Source organism: Natrix helvetica (assembly GCF_964273705.1).
Source record: "Natrix helvetica genome assembly, chromosome: 16".
Classification (NCBI taxonomy): Eukaryota; Metazoa; Chordata; class Lepidosauria; order Squamata; family Natricidae; genus Natrix; species Natrix helvetica.
The window spans coordinates 10,387,815-10,403,129 of record NC_138563.1 but is presented as its reverse complement, the minus strand read 5'-3'; the positions used below and the strand labels follow the sequence as shown (position 1 = coordinate 10,403,129).

The 15,315-nt window shown below is 45.6% G+C and overlaps 1 protein-coding gene across 1 annotated transcript; it reads right to left on the bottom strand.

The window, feature by feature from the left end:
• Positions 1 to 10,659: 10,659 nt before the first annotated feature.
• On the bottom strand, positions 10,660 to 14,417 carry LOC309399809 (uncharacterized protein; the record flags this gene model as incomplete). Its single annotated transcript, XM_081967921.1, has 3 exons — positions 10,660 to 13,563; positions 13,700 to 13,870; positions 14,157 to 14,417. The coding sequence occupies 3 exons, from the start codon at positions 14,415 to 14,417 to the stop codon at positions 12,034 to 12,036; spliced, it is 1,962 nt and encodes a 653-aa protein (XP_081824047.1). The 3' UTR covers positions 10,660 to 12,033.
• Between the last annotated feature and the right edge of the window lie 898 nt (positions 14,418 to 15,315).

Sequence of the window (15,315 nt, the reverse complement as noted above, 5' to 3'; positions counted from 1 at the left end):
TCAGGGGGGTTTGAGTTAATTATACAAGTCTGGAAGGCTCGAAGGGAAAAATTTATTTTAACAATATATATAGGTGGTGTGATCACAGTTGGTCAGCGTCCGGACAAGTGGAAGAGACATCTACTGGAGAAACCTGGAACTTCCCCCCCCCTCTTAATACCCTAAGAGAAAACAGGATTTTTCTTTTGCTGACTATATTCTCTGGACAGCCTTTGGATACTACTATCTGGAGAGAGAGAAAGAAGATATATTGGAGCAGGGGAACCCAGAACATTTTCATATAATTATTCAACACAGGAGGGGCGCACCTAAGGTTGAACTTAAAACCTAGAAATTATTGTGATAATACTACCATCAAAGGAATATATTGTTTTTGCTATTGTTATTGTTGTAAGATTACTAACCCTAACTTCTTTCGATATTATTGGCACTAGTACTGATTAACCTAGGATAATATAAGCAATAACTATAAACATTCTATCCTTAGATTTTATTAAGCTATCAAAATAGATTAATAAAAAGTTAGGAGTATTATAAATGTGACATACACACACACACATATATATAGTGATAAACTGATAAGTCTCTCACATTATCCCACTATCCTATGACAGCTGTTCCTATATAACACATGAACTATTTAAAATTGATATTTGAGTAGAGGTAGAGGGAAGAGGAGCGGGAGAAGAAAGAAGGTAGGAAGGTAGGTAGGTAGGAAGGAAGGAAGAAAGAAGGAAGGGAGGGAGGAAGGAGGGAGGGAGGAAGGAAGCAAGGAAGGGAGAAAGGAAGAAAGAAAAAAGAAAGAAAGAAAGAAAGAAAGAAAGAAAGAAAGAAAGAAAGAAAGAAAGAAAGAAAGAAAGAAAGAAGGGGAACTGGAGAAAGTTACGAGGGAGAGAAGTAAGTGGGAGCTCTGGGGAAAAATCAAAGTAGGGATCCAACTCCTCCAAAAAATGACAAGTAGTACAAATTTTACGAAAATTGGCACGGGGAGGAAGCCAGCATCCCAGCCATCCCTAGCGGCTGCCAGTCCCGCGAACCAAAGATCTTCAGAGGATATGCCTCAAAGAGAAAGATCCAACTCAACTAAGGAACTGCAGATGATGCTACAGTCCATACAAGAGGCAATGGCTAAAAATCACGAAGAACTTAAAAAGAATATTAAAGAAATAAGGAGTGATACGGTAGAATTAAAGGAAAGAATGCAGAAGATGGACGATAAATTTGAGAAGTTCCAGGAACAGATCGATAAACACGAACAAAGAATAAATGTAATAGAAGGAAGGTTGGAAAAGGAGGATGAAAAAATGGAGCAGCTGAATTCTAGGCTGATCCAGGCAAACAAGGAACTTGAGCTAACGGTCCTCACGTTAGAATCGGAGAAAGCAGCCCAATTCCTACGGTTCTAGAACGTAAAGGAAGAAAAAGGTGAGGATTTACCAGACACGATGGCAGACCTAATGGCAAAGGCTTTGGGAATAGAAAAGGACGAGATGGCAAGTGAGATCGACGAGACGTATAGAATACAGACCAATTACGCAAAAAAGAATAATCTTCCAAGAGAAGTCCATGTAAAGTTTGTTAAAAAATCAATACGTGATGAGGTGCTGAACTAGAGACGACCCGATAATTTACAACCAACGACAATTAACAGTTCTAAAACAGGTACCGAGGAGAATCAGAGAATTAAGAAGGCCCTACCAATTTTTAACATCTGTCCTGAATAAATATGAAATTAACTTTAGATGGCTGATGGCGGAGGGCGTACTGGTAACCTGGAGAGATAGAAGATTTAGAATAGACACAATAGAACAAGCGGAAGACTTTTACAATACCCTAGTTGGGCAGGAGGAGGAGAAAGACGAAGGAGAACAGGCGGGAGCAAGGAGGCAAGGATCCAGGGTACAGATAAGAAGAGAGAAGGAACCAGTGGAGACACGAAAGGAAAAAGAAGTCGTTCTAGACGAAAAAGGGGAAGAACCAAAGGAAGTGAGAGAAATAAGGGCAACAAGCACACGACCCAAATACACATAGAAGTATGTCGGGAGAAATCAAGATCCTATCATTGAATATTAATGGTCTAAACTCACCCCAGAAGAGGAAAACAATATTTAATAAATTAAAACATTTGAACTACGATATAATTGCAATGCAAGAGGTCCATATGACTAAAAGACAGATCCAGATTTTAGAATGTCCTAGATTGGGTAAACTCTGGCTGACCAAAAGAAAAGAGGAATAGCATTATATGTCAAAGACACAATTCAGCCTAAACTAATTTACCATGATGAGGAAGGGAGAATACTAATTGTGGAAATAATGTTAAATGAAAAAAGGGGGCACTGGTTGTAATATATGGACCTAATGAAGGCCAGGAAAATTTCTATCATAAACTACATAGCATTATTCGAGAGATGGGAAGCGAAAATGTCTGTTTACTGGGCGATTTCAATGCTATAGTTGACCCGAAACGGGACTATAAAAGTGGAAAGAAGAGAAAAGGAGCTAGGAGAACTTTGCCAAGGTCATTCTTCCAAATGGCTGAAGAACTTAATTTGTTTGATGTATGGCGAGAAAGATGTCCACAGGGTAAGCAATATACCTTCTACTCGAATCGACATGAATCCTGGTCAAGGATAGATATAGTCTGGCTGCCGATGGAGCTAATCTCAGAAGTGAAGGAGATAGAGATAGAACCCAACCTATGGGCTGACCACAATCCCATGAGGATCATTTGGAAAAAACAAAAGGGTAGTTACCATTGGTCACTCAATAGGTCAATTCTAAAAGACCAGGAATATATTAATAGAGTCAACCAAGAATTAAGATTCTTCTTCAAAGAAAATGGACCAGGAGACACATCCATACAAAACCTATGGGATACAACTAAGGCATTTATAAGAGGGGTCACAATATCAGCTACAGCCAGGAAGAAAAAAACCGAGAATCTAAAAATAAGAGAGCTGAAAGAAAGGTATAGAAATTTAGAGAGTGAACTACAAAAGAAACCGCAGAACAGAAGTATAAAAGGAAATATGGAACTGATTAAACATGAACTGGCTATATTTGAAAAAGCAAAATTGGCACAATCTATAAAAAAAGCAAAACAAAACTTCTTTGAGAATGCAAATAAACCGGGGCGATGGCTATCCTATAGGTTGAGGAAACAAAAACAAGAGAACTGAATCAATAAACTACAAGATGAAAAAGGCGAGATCTGCTACCAACTAGAGGAAAAGAAAAAGATTATCCAAGAGTTTTATGATCAATTATATAAAGAAAACCGAGACTATACAAAGGAAGGAATATTACGGTATTTGGAAAAGTCAGATCTGCCAAAGGTACCAGAGGAGATTAAGGACATGTTCAATGAAGACATTAAAGCATCAGAGATAACCGAGGCCATACAAAGACAAAAGAATAATAAAGCTGCAGGGCCGGATGGGCTGCCAGCGGAAATTTATAAAGAATTCCAGGATATACTTGTCCCAACGTTGTTGGAAGTCTACAATGCTGTGTTGAAAGAGGCGAAGACACCGTTTAGAATGGACGGAAGCTAACATTGTACTATTACCTAAGGCGGATACAGACCAGGTGCTTATACAAAACTACAGACCAATATCACTGCTAAATGCAGATTACAAAATCTTTGCCTCAATAATAGCAGAAAGGCGGAAAAAATTTCTTACATCGTTCATCCATACAGACCAAAACGGATTCCTCCCCAGAAGACAAATTAAAAACAATATGAGAATTATGTTGGACATTCTTGAATATTATGAAGTGCACAATGACAAACAGGTTGCACTAATCTTTCTCGATGCCCAAAAGGCATTTGATAATGTCAACTGGGAATTTTTGCACCAACAATTAGAATATATGGATTGTGGGGATAAATTTATAAACACGATCAGAGCAATTTATACAAACCAAAAAGCCAAAGTAATAATCAATGGTGAACTAACACAAAGTATTGTAATCCAGAAGGGTACAAGACAAGGTTGCCCTCTGTCCCCCCTGTTGTTTATACTAACCCTAGAAGTACTAGCCAGGAATATACGTAAAGAGGTACAGATAAAGGGACTAGAAATTAAAAAGGAGCAATTTAAGTTACAGGCCTTTGCGGACGACCTAGTGTTTGTGCTAGAAGATCCTAAGAAGTCTGGTACGAAACTCATTGAGGAACTGACAGAAAATAGCGGGTCTAAAGATAAATATGACAAAGACCAAAATGCTGACTAAAAATATGAAATCAAAAGCAAAAGAGGAGTTAACGAAGAAATTGGGTATCCAAATTGTCAAAAAAGTTAAATATCTTGGTATAGATTTATCTGCGAGGTGTGTGACCATCAAAGAAGACAATTATACCAATCTGATTAATAAAACTAAGAAGGATCTAGAAAGATGGAAAAACCTACAACTGTCCCTGATGGGCAGGATTGCAGTTATAAAAATGAATATATTACCAAAATTTCTTTTCCTATTTCAGAATATACCCATTAAATTAGAAAAAGGTGTCTTCAAAGATTTGAATCAATTGGCTTCGAAATTTATCTGGCAGGGAAGAAAACCAAGAATAAAACTTAATGTCAGCGTTCCAAATATCATGCAGAATTAAATCATTGTCCAAGGCAAAGTAGTCCTTAAAACTCCAATTTAATAAGACAGGCATGTTGGCATTATGCTGTTGAAATTTCAACTCTAAGGTACATCCGGTGAATTTCCCAAGTTAAAAGTTCATCATCTATCCCCACACCCCATAATTCATCACATGGTCCAATCTTCATCTTCCACGCTAGCATGTACACCCTTCTTCTTCCGGCCAGGTGTCGAGGTGCGGAGACAAAAGACGACCTTGAGCTTCTAAGAAATCCATAACAATACATTCCACAATCCTACTCCTTTCTATTCCCTCCTCCCAACTACTATACCAATGAAACAGCATAATATATATGTTTTAATTATGTGGCAGGCCAAAGATCCTAAAAGGAACAGAATTACAGGCCTGACAGGCGGCCTCTCCTCAAGAGAAAAACGTTTCCTGAAAAGAGAATAACATAAATGTTAACTATCAAAATTTAACCACCTCTTCCTCCCCCAGGGGGACCCTTTGGCTTATCAGGGAATTTCTCATGGAATTGCTTCACTAATTTATCTGCTTTCAGATCCCAACTTTTCACCCACGTAGCTTCTGACAAAGGGTATCCCTTCCAATGCACTAAATATTGTAAACGACCTCTATACAGCCTGGAATCTAATATTTTTTTCACTTCATAATGTGTTTCCCCTTCTACCACTACGGGAGGAGGTGGAGTTTGGGTGGATGGTCTCGTGCTAGACTCCCTTACCGGCTTCAATAAGCTACAATGGAATACCGGGTAAATTTTCCCTAAGAGTCTAGGTAGGCTGAGTCGAACTGTAACTGGGTTAATTATCTTTTCTATTGGGAAAGGACCTAGAAATTTTGGACCTAATTTCTTACTAGGCATCTTTAATCTTATGTATTTAGTAGACAAAAAAACTTTGTCCCCCACTCGAAAGGGGGGTTGTAGGGAACGATGTTTATCAGCTTGCTTCTTGTATGCTTCTGCCGCATCTGTTAGCGCCTTTTTGGTATTCTCCCATCCCTTCTTTAGTGCCTCCAGCCATTCATTCAGGGACATGGATGAGGGAGGTTCCTTAGGTAGTTCAGGCATGGGAACGAATTCCATGCCACTGGTAATCTGGAAAGGAGTTAATCCGGTACTGCTGTGAACCGTATTATTATATGCTACTTCAGCGAAAGGTAGCAAGTCCGACCAATTGTCTTGCTGATAGTCCACATAACACCGGATGTACTGTTCCACCATCGCATTGGCCCTCTCTGCTGCCCCATTTGTGCTGGGATGAAATGCTGAGCTGAGTCCCTGCGTGGACCCGATCGATTTTAGGAATTCTCTCCAGAACTTGGCGGTGAATTGAACTCCGCGATCTGAAATGATCCTTTTTGGAACTCCATGTAGGCGATAAATGTGTTTCACAAACATTTTCGCTAATTTCTTTGCGGATGGTAGGCTTGAACAAGCGATAAAGTGTGCTTGCTTGGAAAACAAATCAATAACTGTCCAGATTACTTTATTACCACTGCTATCTGGAAGTTCGACAATGAAGTCCATTGCTATCTCTTCCCATGGTCGGCTAGGGTTGGCCACTTGTTGTAGTAGTCCAGGGGGCTTTCCCGGACGGGTTTTCATTGTTGCACAAGTAGCACAGCTTTTTACATAATCTTCCACCTCCGACCTCATCTTTGGCCACCAAAATTGACGTCTAGCGAGGTGGAGAGTTTTCAGGAATCCGAAATGACCTCCTAGTTTCGCATCATGACTCCGCTGTAGCACTTGCAATCTCATTTCTGCAGGGACGTACAGTTTGGATCCCTTCCAGGCTACGCCATCATTAATCGTTAGGATGTCTTTGTTGTTGTTGAACCATGGGTCTGTCTGGAGGGCTGCTTTCAGTTCGGTTCTCAGTTTATCTTGGCTTCGACTGGTGACTTGAGCTGCCTTTTGGTGAGAAGAAGATATGATGGGATGGAAAATTTCTTCCTTCTTACTGTCAAACTGGGGTTTTCTCGACAGTGCATCTGCTAACAAGTTCTTCCCTGCGGGGATGTGTTTAATTTCAAATTTGAACCTTTGGAAATATTGGGCCCAACGGACCTGTTTGGGGGATAACTTTCGATGGGCAAGGAGAGTTTCGAGGTTTTTATGATCAGTCCATACCTCGAACGGTATATCCCCCCCTTCCAGGAGATGCCTCCAGGTGAGCATGCTCCACCTGATCGCGAATGCCTCCTTCTCCCAAATGGGCCACCTTCTTTCCGTAGTGGTGAGTTTTTTGGAGATGTAAGCGCATGGTAAGAGGTGGCCTTCCTTATTCTTTTGTAGTAGCACCGCGGCTATCGCGACATCACTGGCATCCGTTTGGATTATGAAAGGTCGCTCTGGATTGGGGTGTTGCAATATGGGTTCTTGGGCAAAGAGCCGTTTTAATTTCTCAAAAGCCTTTTGACAGTCAATTGTCCATCTTAATGGTTGGTTTGCTTTTGGTTTAGTAGGGGAAGGCCCCGTTCTTAATAGGTCAGTCAATGGTAGGGCAATTTCAGCAAAGGTTGGAATAAACTGCCTATAAAAGTTTGCAAATCCAAGGAAGCTTTGTAATTGTTTGCGAGTGCTTGGAGGTTTCCAATCTAACACCGCTTTCACTTTTTCTGGGTCCATTTCTACTCCTTCATTGGAGATACGATATCCCAGATAATCTAGCGAGGTCTTATGGAATTCACACTTTGACAATTTTGCATAAAGTTTGGCAGCTAGAAGTTTTTTCAGGACTTGCCGTACCAGTTTCACATGTTCTTCCATGGTCTCAGAGAAGATCAAGATGTCATCTAAATAAACGAGTACTCCGCGGTACAGGTGGTCATGTAGCACTTCATTTATGTACTGCATGAATACTGCGGGTGCTCCTTGTAGTCCGAAAGGCATGACTTTATATTGGAAGCTGCCTAAGGGAGTATTAAAAGCGGTCTTCCACTCATCCCCTTTCCGGATTCGTATACGGTAATACGCCTCTCTCAAATCCAGCTTGGTGAAAATCTTGCCCTTAGCCAAGTGGTTCAACATATCTTTCATGAGAGGGAGGGGATAGGTATTCTTTTCGCATACCGCATTCAAAGCTCGTAAGTCCACACAGAGGCGAACCCCCCCATCTTTCTTTTCCCTGAAGAGCACTGGGGCCGCTACTTTTGATTTTGCTGGTTCAATAAACCCTCTTTTCAAATTGGTGTCGATGTACTTCCTCAATTCTATCATCTCTTTAGGCGTCATAGAGTACATTTTGGGCTTTGGTAAGGTTACCCCAGGTTTGAACTCTATGGCACAATCTGTGGCGCGGTGAGGTGGAAGGTAGTTTCCGTCTTCCTCACTGAACACCTCCGCCAGATCCCAATAGATCTTTGGGACTCGTTGGATTCCCGGAAGTTTAGTGTCTGCTGCGGTTGCTGCAGGTTCTGGATGGGTTGGGCTGTTAGGTTCCAATGTTCCTGGGTGGCCCTTTGGTTCCACTGGTGGTAACGGCCCAAGTCCAATAGTCACCTTTCTAACGCCATCCTCCCACTTTATGGTAGGTTCCCACTTGTCCAACCATGCAAGCCCTAGGATAACTGACTCCTGCATTCCAGGGGCCACGATGAATCTGAGGAACTCATAGTGGCGGCCTATCACCAGTTTTACTAACTCAGTGATCTTTGTAGCCGGAGCTCCCCCAATTAGGGTTCCATCCACTTGCTCAAACGGAATGGGTTGTTTCAGGGGTCTGGTGCGTATACCTAATTGCTCCACTATTGACATGCTGATTAAGCATCGGGTGCAGCCGGTATCTATAATCACCCCAACTTCCCCTTCTACCCCCCTTTTCGGTATTTGGAGTTTGGCTTTTATTTGGAAGGGGCGGATAGGTGCACTCACCATTGGGTCGTCTTCTGGGTTTCCTTCCTCTTCCTCCTCTGAAGTGTCCCGGGCGTTTTCAGTGGCTCCGCTCTCTGCCCCTGCTGGCTGTTGTGCCAGACGACTTTTTTCTGGTGGTTTTCTGGGGGTTTTCTTGACTGTGCTGGCAGGTGGTTGGCGTGGTTGTGGAACTGGGGCTGGAGCCCAGCATGTAGATGCCCGGTGGCCAAGCTGACCACAACGGTAGCACTTTATTTTGGGGCCCCAGGAACGAGGGGTTGGCGGGAGCTTTTCAGTTTGCTGCCTCTGCGTTCGGTGGGCTAACGGTTTTTTTTCAGGGGTTCTGGTACCAGGCTTTGGATAGGTGTTAATCTCGTGGTCCAGTATGATTGCAGTGGTGTACCATTCTTGGATACGATCTGGGGTCCCCCTTACGGCACAAGCTTGTTTCAGTTTGGGATCTAAGGCCTTTTTGAACGTATAGACCAATAGTCTCTCTGGCCAGTAACGTAGTCTTCCAGCTATTCTCCAGAATTCCCAAACTAATTCTTTGACCGGCCGACCCCCCTGTCGTAATTCCTGGATCTGGTCTTCAGCATCTACCTGTTGGGCCACATCGTAAAATCGGGCCCGCATCAGTTGGATGAACCCCGTTATGTCATCTAACTCAGGAGCTGCTTCTTCATGGAGTTCCGCTATCCATTGTGCTGCCTCTCCTTCATTCATCCCCTCTGCTATTTCTTGGATCAGTAGTTGGGAGGAGGGGGTGCTGGTGGTTGAACCGGAGCAACCTGTTGGCCTGCTGCTTGGGGTGGTAAGCTTCTTTGTGGGGCCACACCCATCGGTTGGGCAAAAGCCTGCTGAGGCATTGGGGGGGGGGCTGGGCCCTGTGGTGGTCCCATTCCCTGGCTCTGCCTCTGAGCAGCTATTTGGGGTGGCGCCATTGGTTGGGAAGGGGCAGGCGTCCACTGGCATTGAGCCCATCCATGACCCGGGAAGAAAGCCCAACCTGAATTGGCTTGATTGATGGGTCCAGAGCCATCGCTTTGCAGAGGGGGGGAGGTGAAAGTGTTCCAGGCCCCTTTCGGCTGGTTAAGTTTTACTTCCCAATTTTTTTTTCCTCCAGGAGGGGGGGGGGTGCTGATTCGCTGATGGCTGTGTGGAAAGACCCAAGGTCTCCGCTCCACTGCGCAGCAGTTTCTCTGCTGGGAAAGGATAATGTGGGCTTTGCTAGGCTCCACCCGGGTGGTTCTGGGGGCCCCAGGGGTTTTTGTTCACTCACATTTAGGCGTCGGAATTGGTCCGGAAGGCCCATCAAAGACTGGCTGCGTGATAGCGACTGAGATCTCCATTCATTTGCTCTTCTCCCCATGCTCCAGCCGTCTGTCAGAGTTCCCTTGGGGGGCCCCCCTCCTTCCAGCAGGCATTCCTGAGAAGCAATAAATCCCGAAACTTCCTCCCGCAGATCAAACTCCGTCTGTGAGGGAAATCTTGGTTTCGGTTCCTTTCGCCGGGCGCCCTGCTGAAGCTCCCTTTGCTTCGCCTCTGCCTGTTGAACTATTTCTTTAGAAGGTGCATAGATGGTTTCGACAAAAATAAGCGATCCATCATCCTTAGCTTTCTCTGCTGCATTCTTTCCTTCCTCCATCTTCACTGAAATTTCGTCCTGCCCAGGGTTGGGTCAGAGCTGGGATTCAGTACCCCAATGAAAGAAAATTTTTTTAAGGGAGAGTTGAAATAATGTCAGCGTTCCAAATATCATGCAGAATTAAATCATTGTCCAAGGCAAAGTAGTCCTTAAAACTCCAATTTAATAAGACAGGCATGTTGGCATTATGCTGTTGAAATTTCAACTCTAAGGTACATCCGGTGAATTTCCCAAGTTAAAAGTTCATCATCTATCCCCACACCCCATAATTCATCACATGGTCCAATCTTCATCTTCCACGCTAGCATGTACACCCTTCTTCTTCCGGCCAGGTGTCGAGGTGCGGAGACAAAAGACGACCTTGAGCTTCTAAGAAATCCATAACAATACATTCCACAATCCTACTCCTTTCTATTCCCTCCTCCCAACTACTATACCAATGAAACAGCATAATATATATGTTTTAATTATGTGGCAGGCCAAAGATCCTAAAAGGAACAGAATTACAGGCCTGACACTTAAGGCTATGCAAGACACTAAGGAAAAGGGAGGATTTGGCGTACCTGATTGGGAACTCTATTACGCTGCGGCCATACTAAAATGGCTAAGGGAATGGATAATGCTGAGAAATAAAAGGTTACTCAAACTGGAAGGTCATGACCTCCAAGCAGGCTGGCATGCCTTCCTCTGGTAAGAAAAAGGATCTGCACACATATATTTTAGTAGACATTATGTTAGACAATCTCTGTTAATAATATGGAATAAAATTAAACATGACCACTATACCAAAATACCTATTTGGCTATCTACGATGGAAGCATACATACACCCAAATTTAATTAACATGGAAAATATAGTCACATATAAAGAGCTATTGAACAGGCAGGGGGAGATCAAAACTAGATCAGAATTGAAATCACAAGGAATACAAGTAGAATGGTGGTCTTATTTACAGATACAATCAAGGTATGTACAGGATAGGAAGAACGAAGGTATTGCCAAAGACTACACAATATTAGATAAACTGTTGATACAGACAGAAAATAGACTGATCAAAGTGCTGTATAGATTTTTGTTGGAATATAAACTAGAGGAAGAACATGTCAAAGAAACCATGGTCGCCTGGGCGAAAAATTTCGGTTACAATGTGGAATTGGCTAGGTGGGAAAAACTTTGGATAATCAATCAGAAATTAACATTGGCGTATAAAGAAAACCTTTACAAGATGTTCTACAGATGGCATCTCCCGCCAGCACGGCTTTCTAAAATGTTCAAAAATCTGGCCCCAAATTGTTGGAAGTGTAAAAAAACACCAGGCACTTCCTATGATATGTGGTGGACGTGCAATGAAGCAAAAAAATATTGGAAAATGATCCAATCATGGTTAGAACAAATGGTGGGAGAACAAATTATGTTTAAACCAGAAACTTTTCTCCTAGGCATAATACCGGAGGGGTTTAAGAAAGATACACTCTATCTAATTATACATATACTGACTGCAGCGCGCATAACCTATGCACAGCATTGGAAAAAAGAAAATACACCATCAGAGCTAGATATAATCAGAAAAGTGTTGGCCTGTGCAGAAGCAGATAGGCTCACTTTGGAACTTAAAAATAAAGGGGAATCAGAATATTTTGAGGTATGGAATAGATTTTATGACTGGTATAAGTTAAGATGACAAGATTGGAACAAATGTATATATGGTGATCGAACAGAAGGACAGACAATGTATTAAAGAGAATAACTGTTAATGGTTGAAACTAGCTGTATATAATGTGAATATATGACCACCCTGACTCCGCGGCATTGCATTGTTTTAAATGTAAAAACAATAAAAATATATTAAAAAAAAAGATTGCCCCTGTGACTGAAGTTCTTTCCACACTCCAGACATTTATGAGGTTATTCTCCTGTGTGGATCCTTTGATGTGCATAAAGGCTGCTCCTCCGACTGAAGCTCTTTCCACACTCCAGGCATTTATGAGGTTTTTCTCCTGTGTGGATCCTTTGATGTGCATAAAGGCTGCTCCTCTGACTGAAGTTCTTTCCACACTCCAGACATTTATGAGGTTTTTCTCCTGTGTGGATCCTTTGATGTGCATAAAGGATGCTCCTCCGACTGAAGCTCTTTCCACACTCCAGGCATTTATGAGGTTTTTCTCCTGTGTGGATGCTTTGATGTGCATCAAGGTTGCTCCTCTGACTGAAGCTCTTTCCACACTCCAGACATTTATGAGGTTTTTCTCCTGTGTGGATCCTTTGATGTCTATAAAGGGTGCTCCTGTTACTGAAGCTCTTTCCACACTCCAGGCATTTATGAGGTTTTTCTCCTGTGTGGATCTTTTGATGTGCATAAAGGTCACTCCTCCGACTGAAGCTCTTTCCACACTTCAGGCATTTATGAGGTTTTTCTTCTGTGTGCATCCTTTGATGTGTATGAAGGTTGCCCCTCTGACTGAAGCTCTTTCCACACTCCAGGCATTTATGAGGTTTTTCTCCTGTGTGCATCCTTTGATGTCTATAAAGGGTGCTACTCTCACTGAAGCTCTTTCCACACTCCAGGCATTTATGAGGTTTTTCTCCTGTGTGCATCCTTTGATGTGCATAAAGTTTGCTCCTCCGACTGAAGCTCTTTCCACACTCCAGGCATTTATGAGGTTTTTCTCCTGTGTGGATCCTTTGATGTGTATAAAGGCTGCCCCTCTGACTGAAGCTCTTTCCACACTCCAGGCATTTATGAGGTTTTTCTCTGTGAATCCTTTGATGTGTATAAAGGTTGCTCCTCTGTCTGAAGCTCTTTCCACACTCCAGGCATTTATGAGGTTTTTCTCCTGTGTGGATCCTTTGATGTGTATAAAGGTTGCTCCTCTGACTGAAGCTCTTTCCACACTCCAGGCATTTATGAGGTTTTTCTCCTGTGTGGATCCTTTGATGTGTATAAAGGTTGCCCCTCTGACTGAAGCTCTTTCCACACTCCAGGCATTTATGAGGCTTTTCTCCTGTATGGATCCTTTGATGTGTATAAAGTCTGCTCCTCTGACTGAAGCTCTTTCCACATTCCAGACATTTATGAGGTTTTTCTACTGAATGGACCATTAGATGCTTTCGAAGATTCTCATTTCTCTTGAAGAATTTTTCACATTCCGGGCACTGATATTTCTCTTCTTCCTCCTGGATCCTTTGGGGATTCCGGGGTCTTCCGAAGGACCCTCCGCCCTCCAGGCCGGTCTCGGGGTCTCCGCCCGTTTCCTCCTCCCCGCATCGCCCTCCAGGCAGCCGCCTTTCCCGGGGTCCCCCTGGGCTCATCCCTCCTGCAGCTCCGGAGCCTCCCAGCCTTTCCCCGGCGTCTCCTGGGGCTGCTCCGCGGGTCCCGCTCTCCTCCTCCTCTGGAGCGGCGCTTCCTTCCTTCCCTCGTCGGGCTCCTCCGTCCTCCTGCAGGGGAGAAAGAGAGGCGTGTCACGGCTGCATCCCCCTCACCGCAGGAGAGGCCCAGGCCGAGGCCTCCCCTCACGAGGACCCGAAAGAGACCCATCCAAGCTGCCACTCCGTCCCAGCAGCCTCTACTTACTTCCGGTTTCTCCCTCTCCGAAGGGAACCGCTCCTTCCGCCAGCTCTCTGATTCCGAAAGTGAAGGCACTCGATTTTCCAGCCCCGCCTTCCAACGAAGCCCCGCCTCTTCCTCTCCAGGCCCCGCCTCCTCGACGTCCCCCCCCCCCCCCAGAGGAGAGAAAGGGATCCGCTAGAACGGCGGTTCTCAACCTTCCTCACGCGGTTCCACACGGCTCCTCATGTGGCGGTGACCCCCCCCCCCCCAACCGTAAAATTGGGCCCTAGCCTTCCCTTCGTCGCCACGTTCCTTTCTTTTACTTCATTTTCCCCGCCTGGTTTTAGGCCTCAGAAACGGTACCTCTCGTTTTCCGTAGCCCCGCCTATCCACCTCCGCCGGTCGGAGGGAATTGCTTTCCCGGCGTCCTGTGCGCTGCGCGCGCCTCCCTCCATCCCGGCTCCTCCTCCCCCCCACCCACCCCGCGCACAGTGACGCACGCGCACGCGCACACGGAGGGGCGTTCGGACTTCGGGCGCTCGGGCGTCTTGGGCGAGCGGAGCTGCGGGAGCCCCTCCCCTTCGGCCGCCCGGGGCCCCCCAGCCGCTCCTTCCCTTCGGGCGGCTCCTTTGGCCGCGGGAGGCTCCTGGCAGGGGCGGCGGGCGGCTGAGCTTTGCCCGGGCCCGTCCCCTCCCTTTCCCGGCTTCTCCGCCGCCTTCCCTGCCCGGGTCTTTGAGCCCATCGGGGCTGGGGGCCTCTGCAGGCTCTCAGGACTCCGGGGGTCCCGGGCGACCCCTGTGCAAAGGCCCCACCACCCCCAGGAGGAGAAGCGCTGCTCTGCTGGCAGCCAAAGCGCCGGAGGGATCCCCAGAAGGGAGGGAGCTCAGCCAGAGGGGATCCCGGGGAGGGGGCCGTTGGGGGACAAGGGAGCCCAGGAGGGACCTGGGGATCCACTGGAACTCAGGGGATCTTCAGGGGGGATCGAGGACCAGCTGGGAAGAAGCGCATCCCCCCTCCCCATTTCTTTCCTGCGGGGGGTGGGAAGGACCCCTCCTCACTTTAGAGCTGAGCAGGGGGGAGACCAGCCGCGTGGGGAGCTCTGGGCCCCCCTGGAGGAGGAGCTGGAGAGGCTCATGCAGTTGCTCTGCTTGGGTGGGTCCTCTGGACTGGATCCCCTGGACCGGATCCCCTGCGGGGACCCCCAACCCTGCAACCGAGGAGACCCCAAGGCCCCCCAGCTCCGGACAAACTCTGGCTACGACCAAACGGGGGCCGGAGAAGGCGGGGTGGGAACGGGGGGGGGCGCAAATAAACTCTGTACATGCTCAGGGGCTGCAGTGGCCTGTTTTCCACAAACGGCGGTTGGGGATCCTGGGAATGGTCATTCCATGCCAAGCGTGGCCCGTGAGTGGCAGCTGCCAAGTGGATTCTAACTAAAATGGGCCCAATTGGCTGTGGAAGGGACAGGAGACCACAAAGAGATCTCCACTCTTCCTGGAAGAAGCAAAGTCAAACCGCTTCTACTTTGGGGCTTCATGAATCACAAATACACTTTCTAAGGTGGGAAACGTGGCCCTGCGTGGCTCTGTCTAAAACTGCCCCCTTGGCTGGGGACCCATCAGCAAAGCCCTTTAAAATAA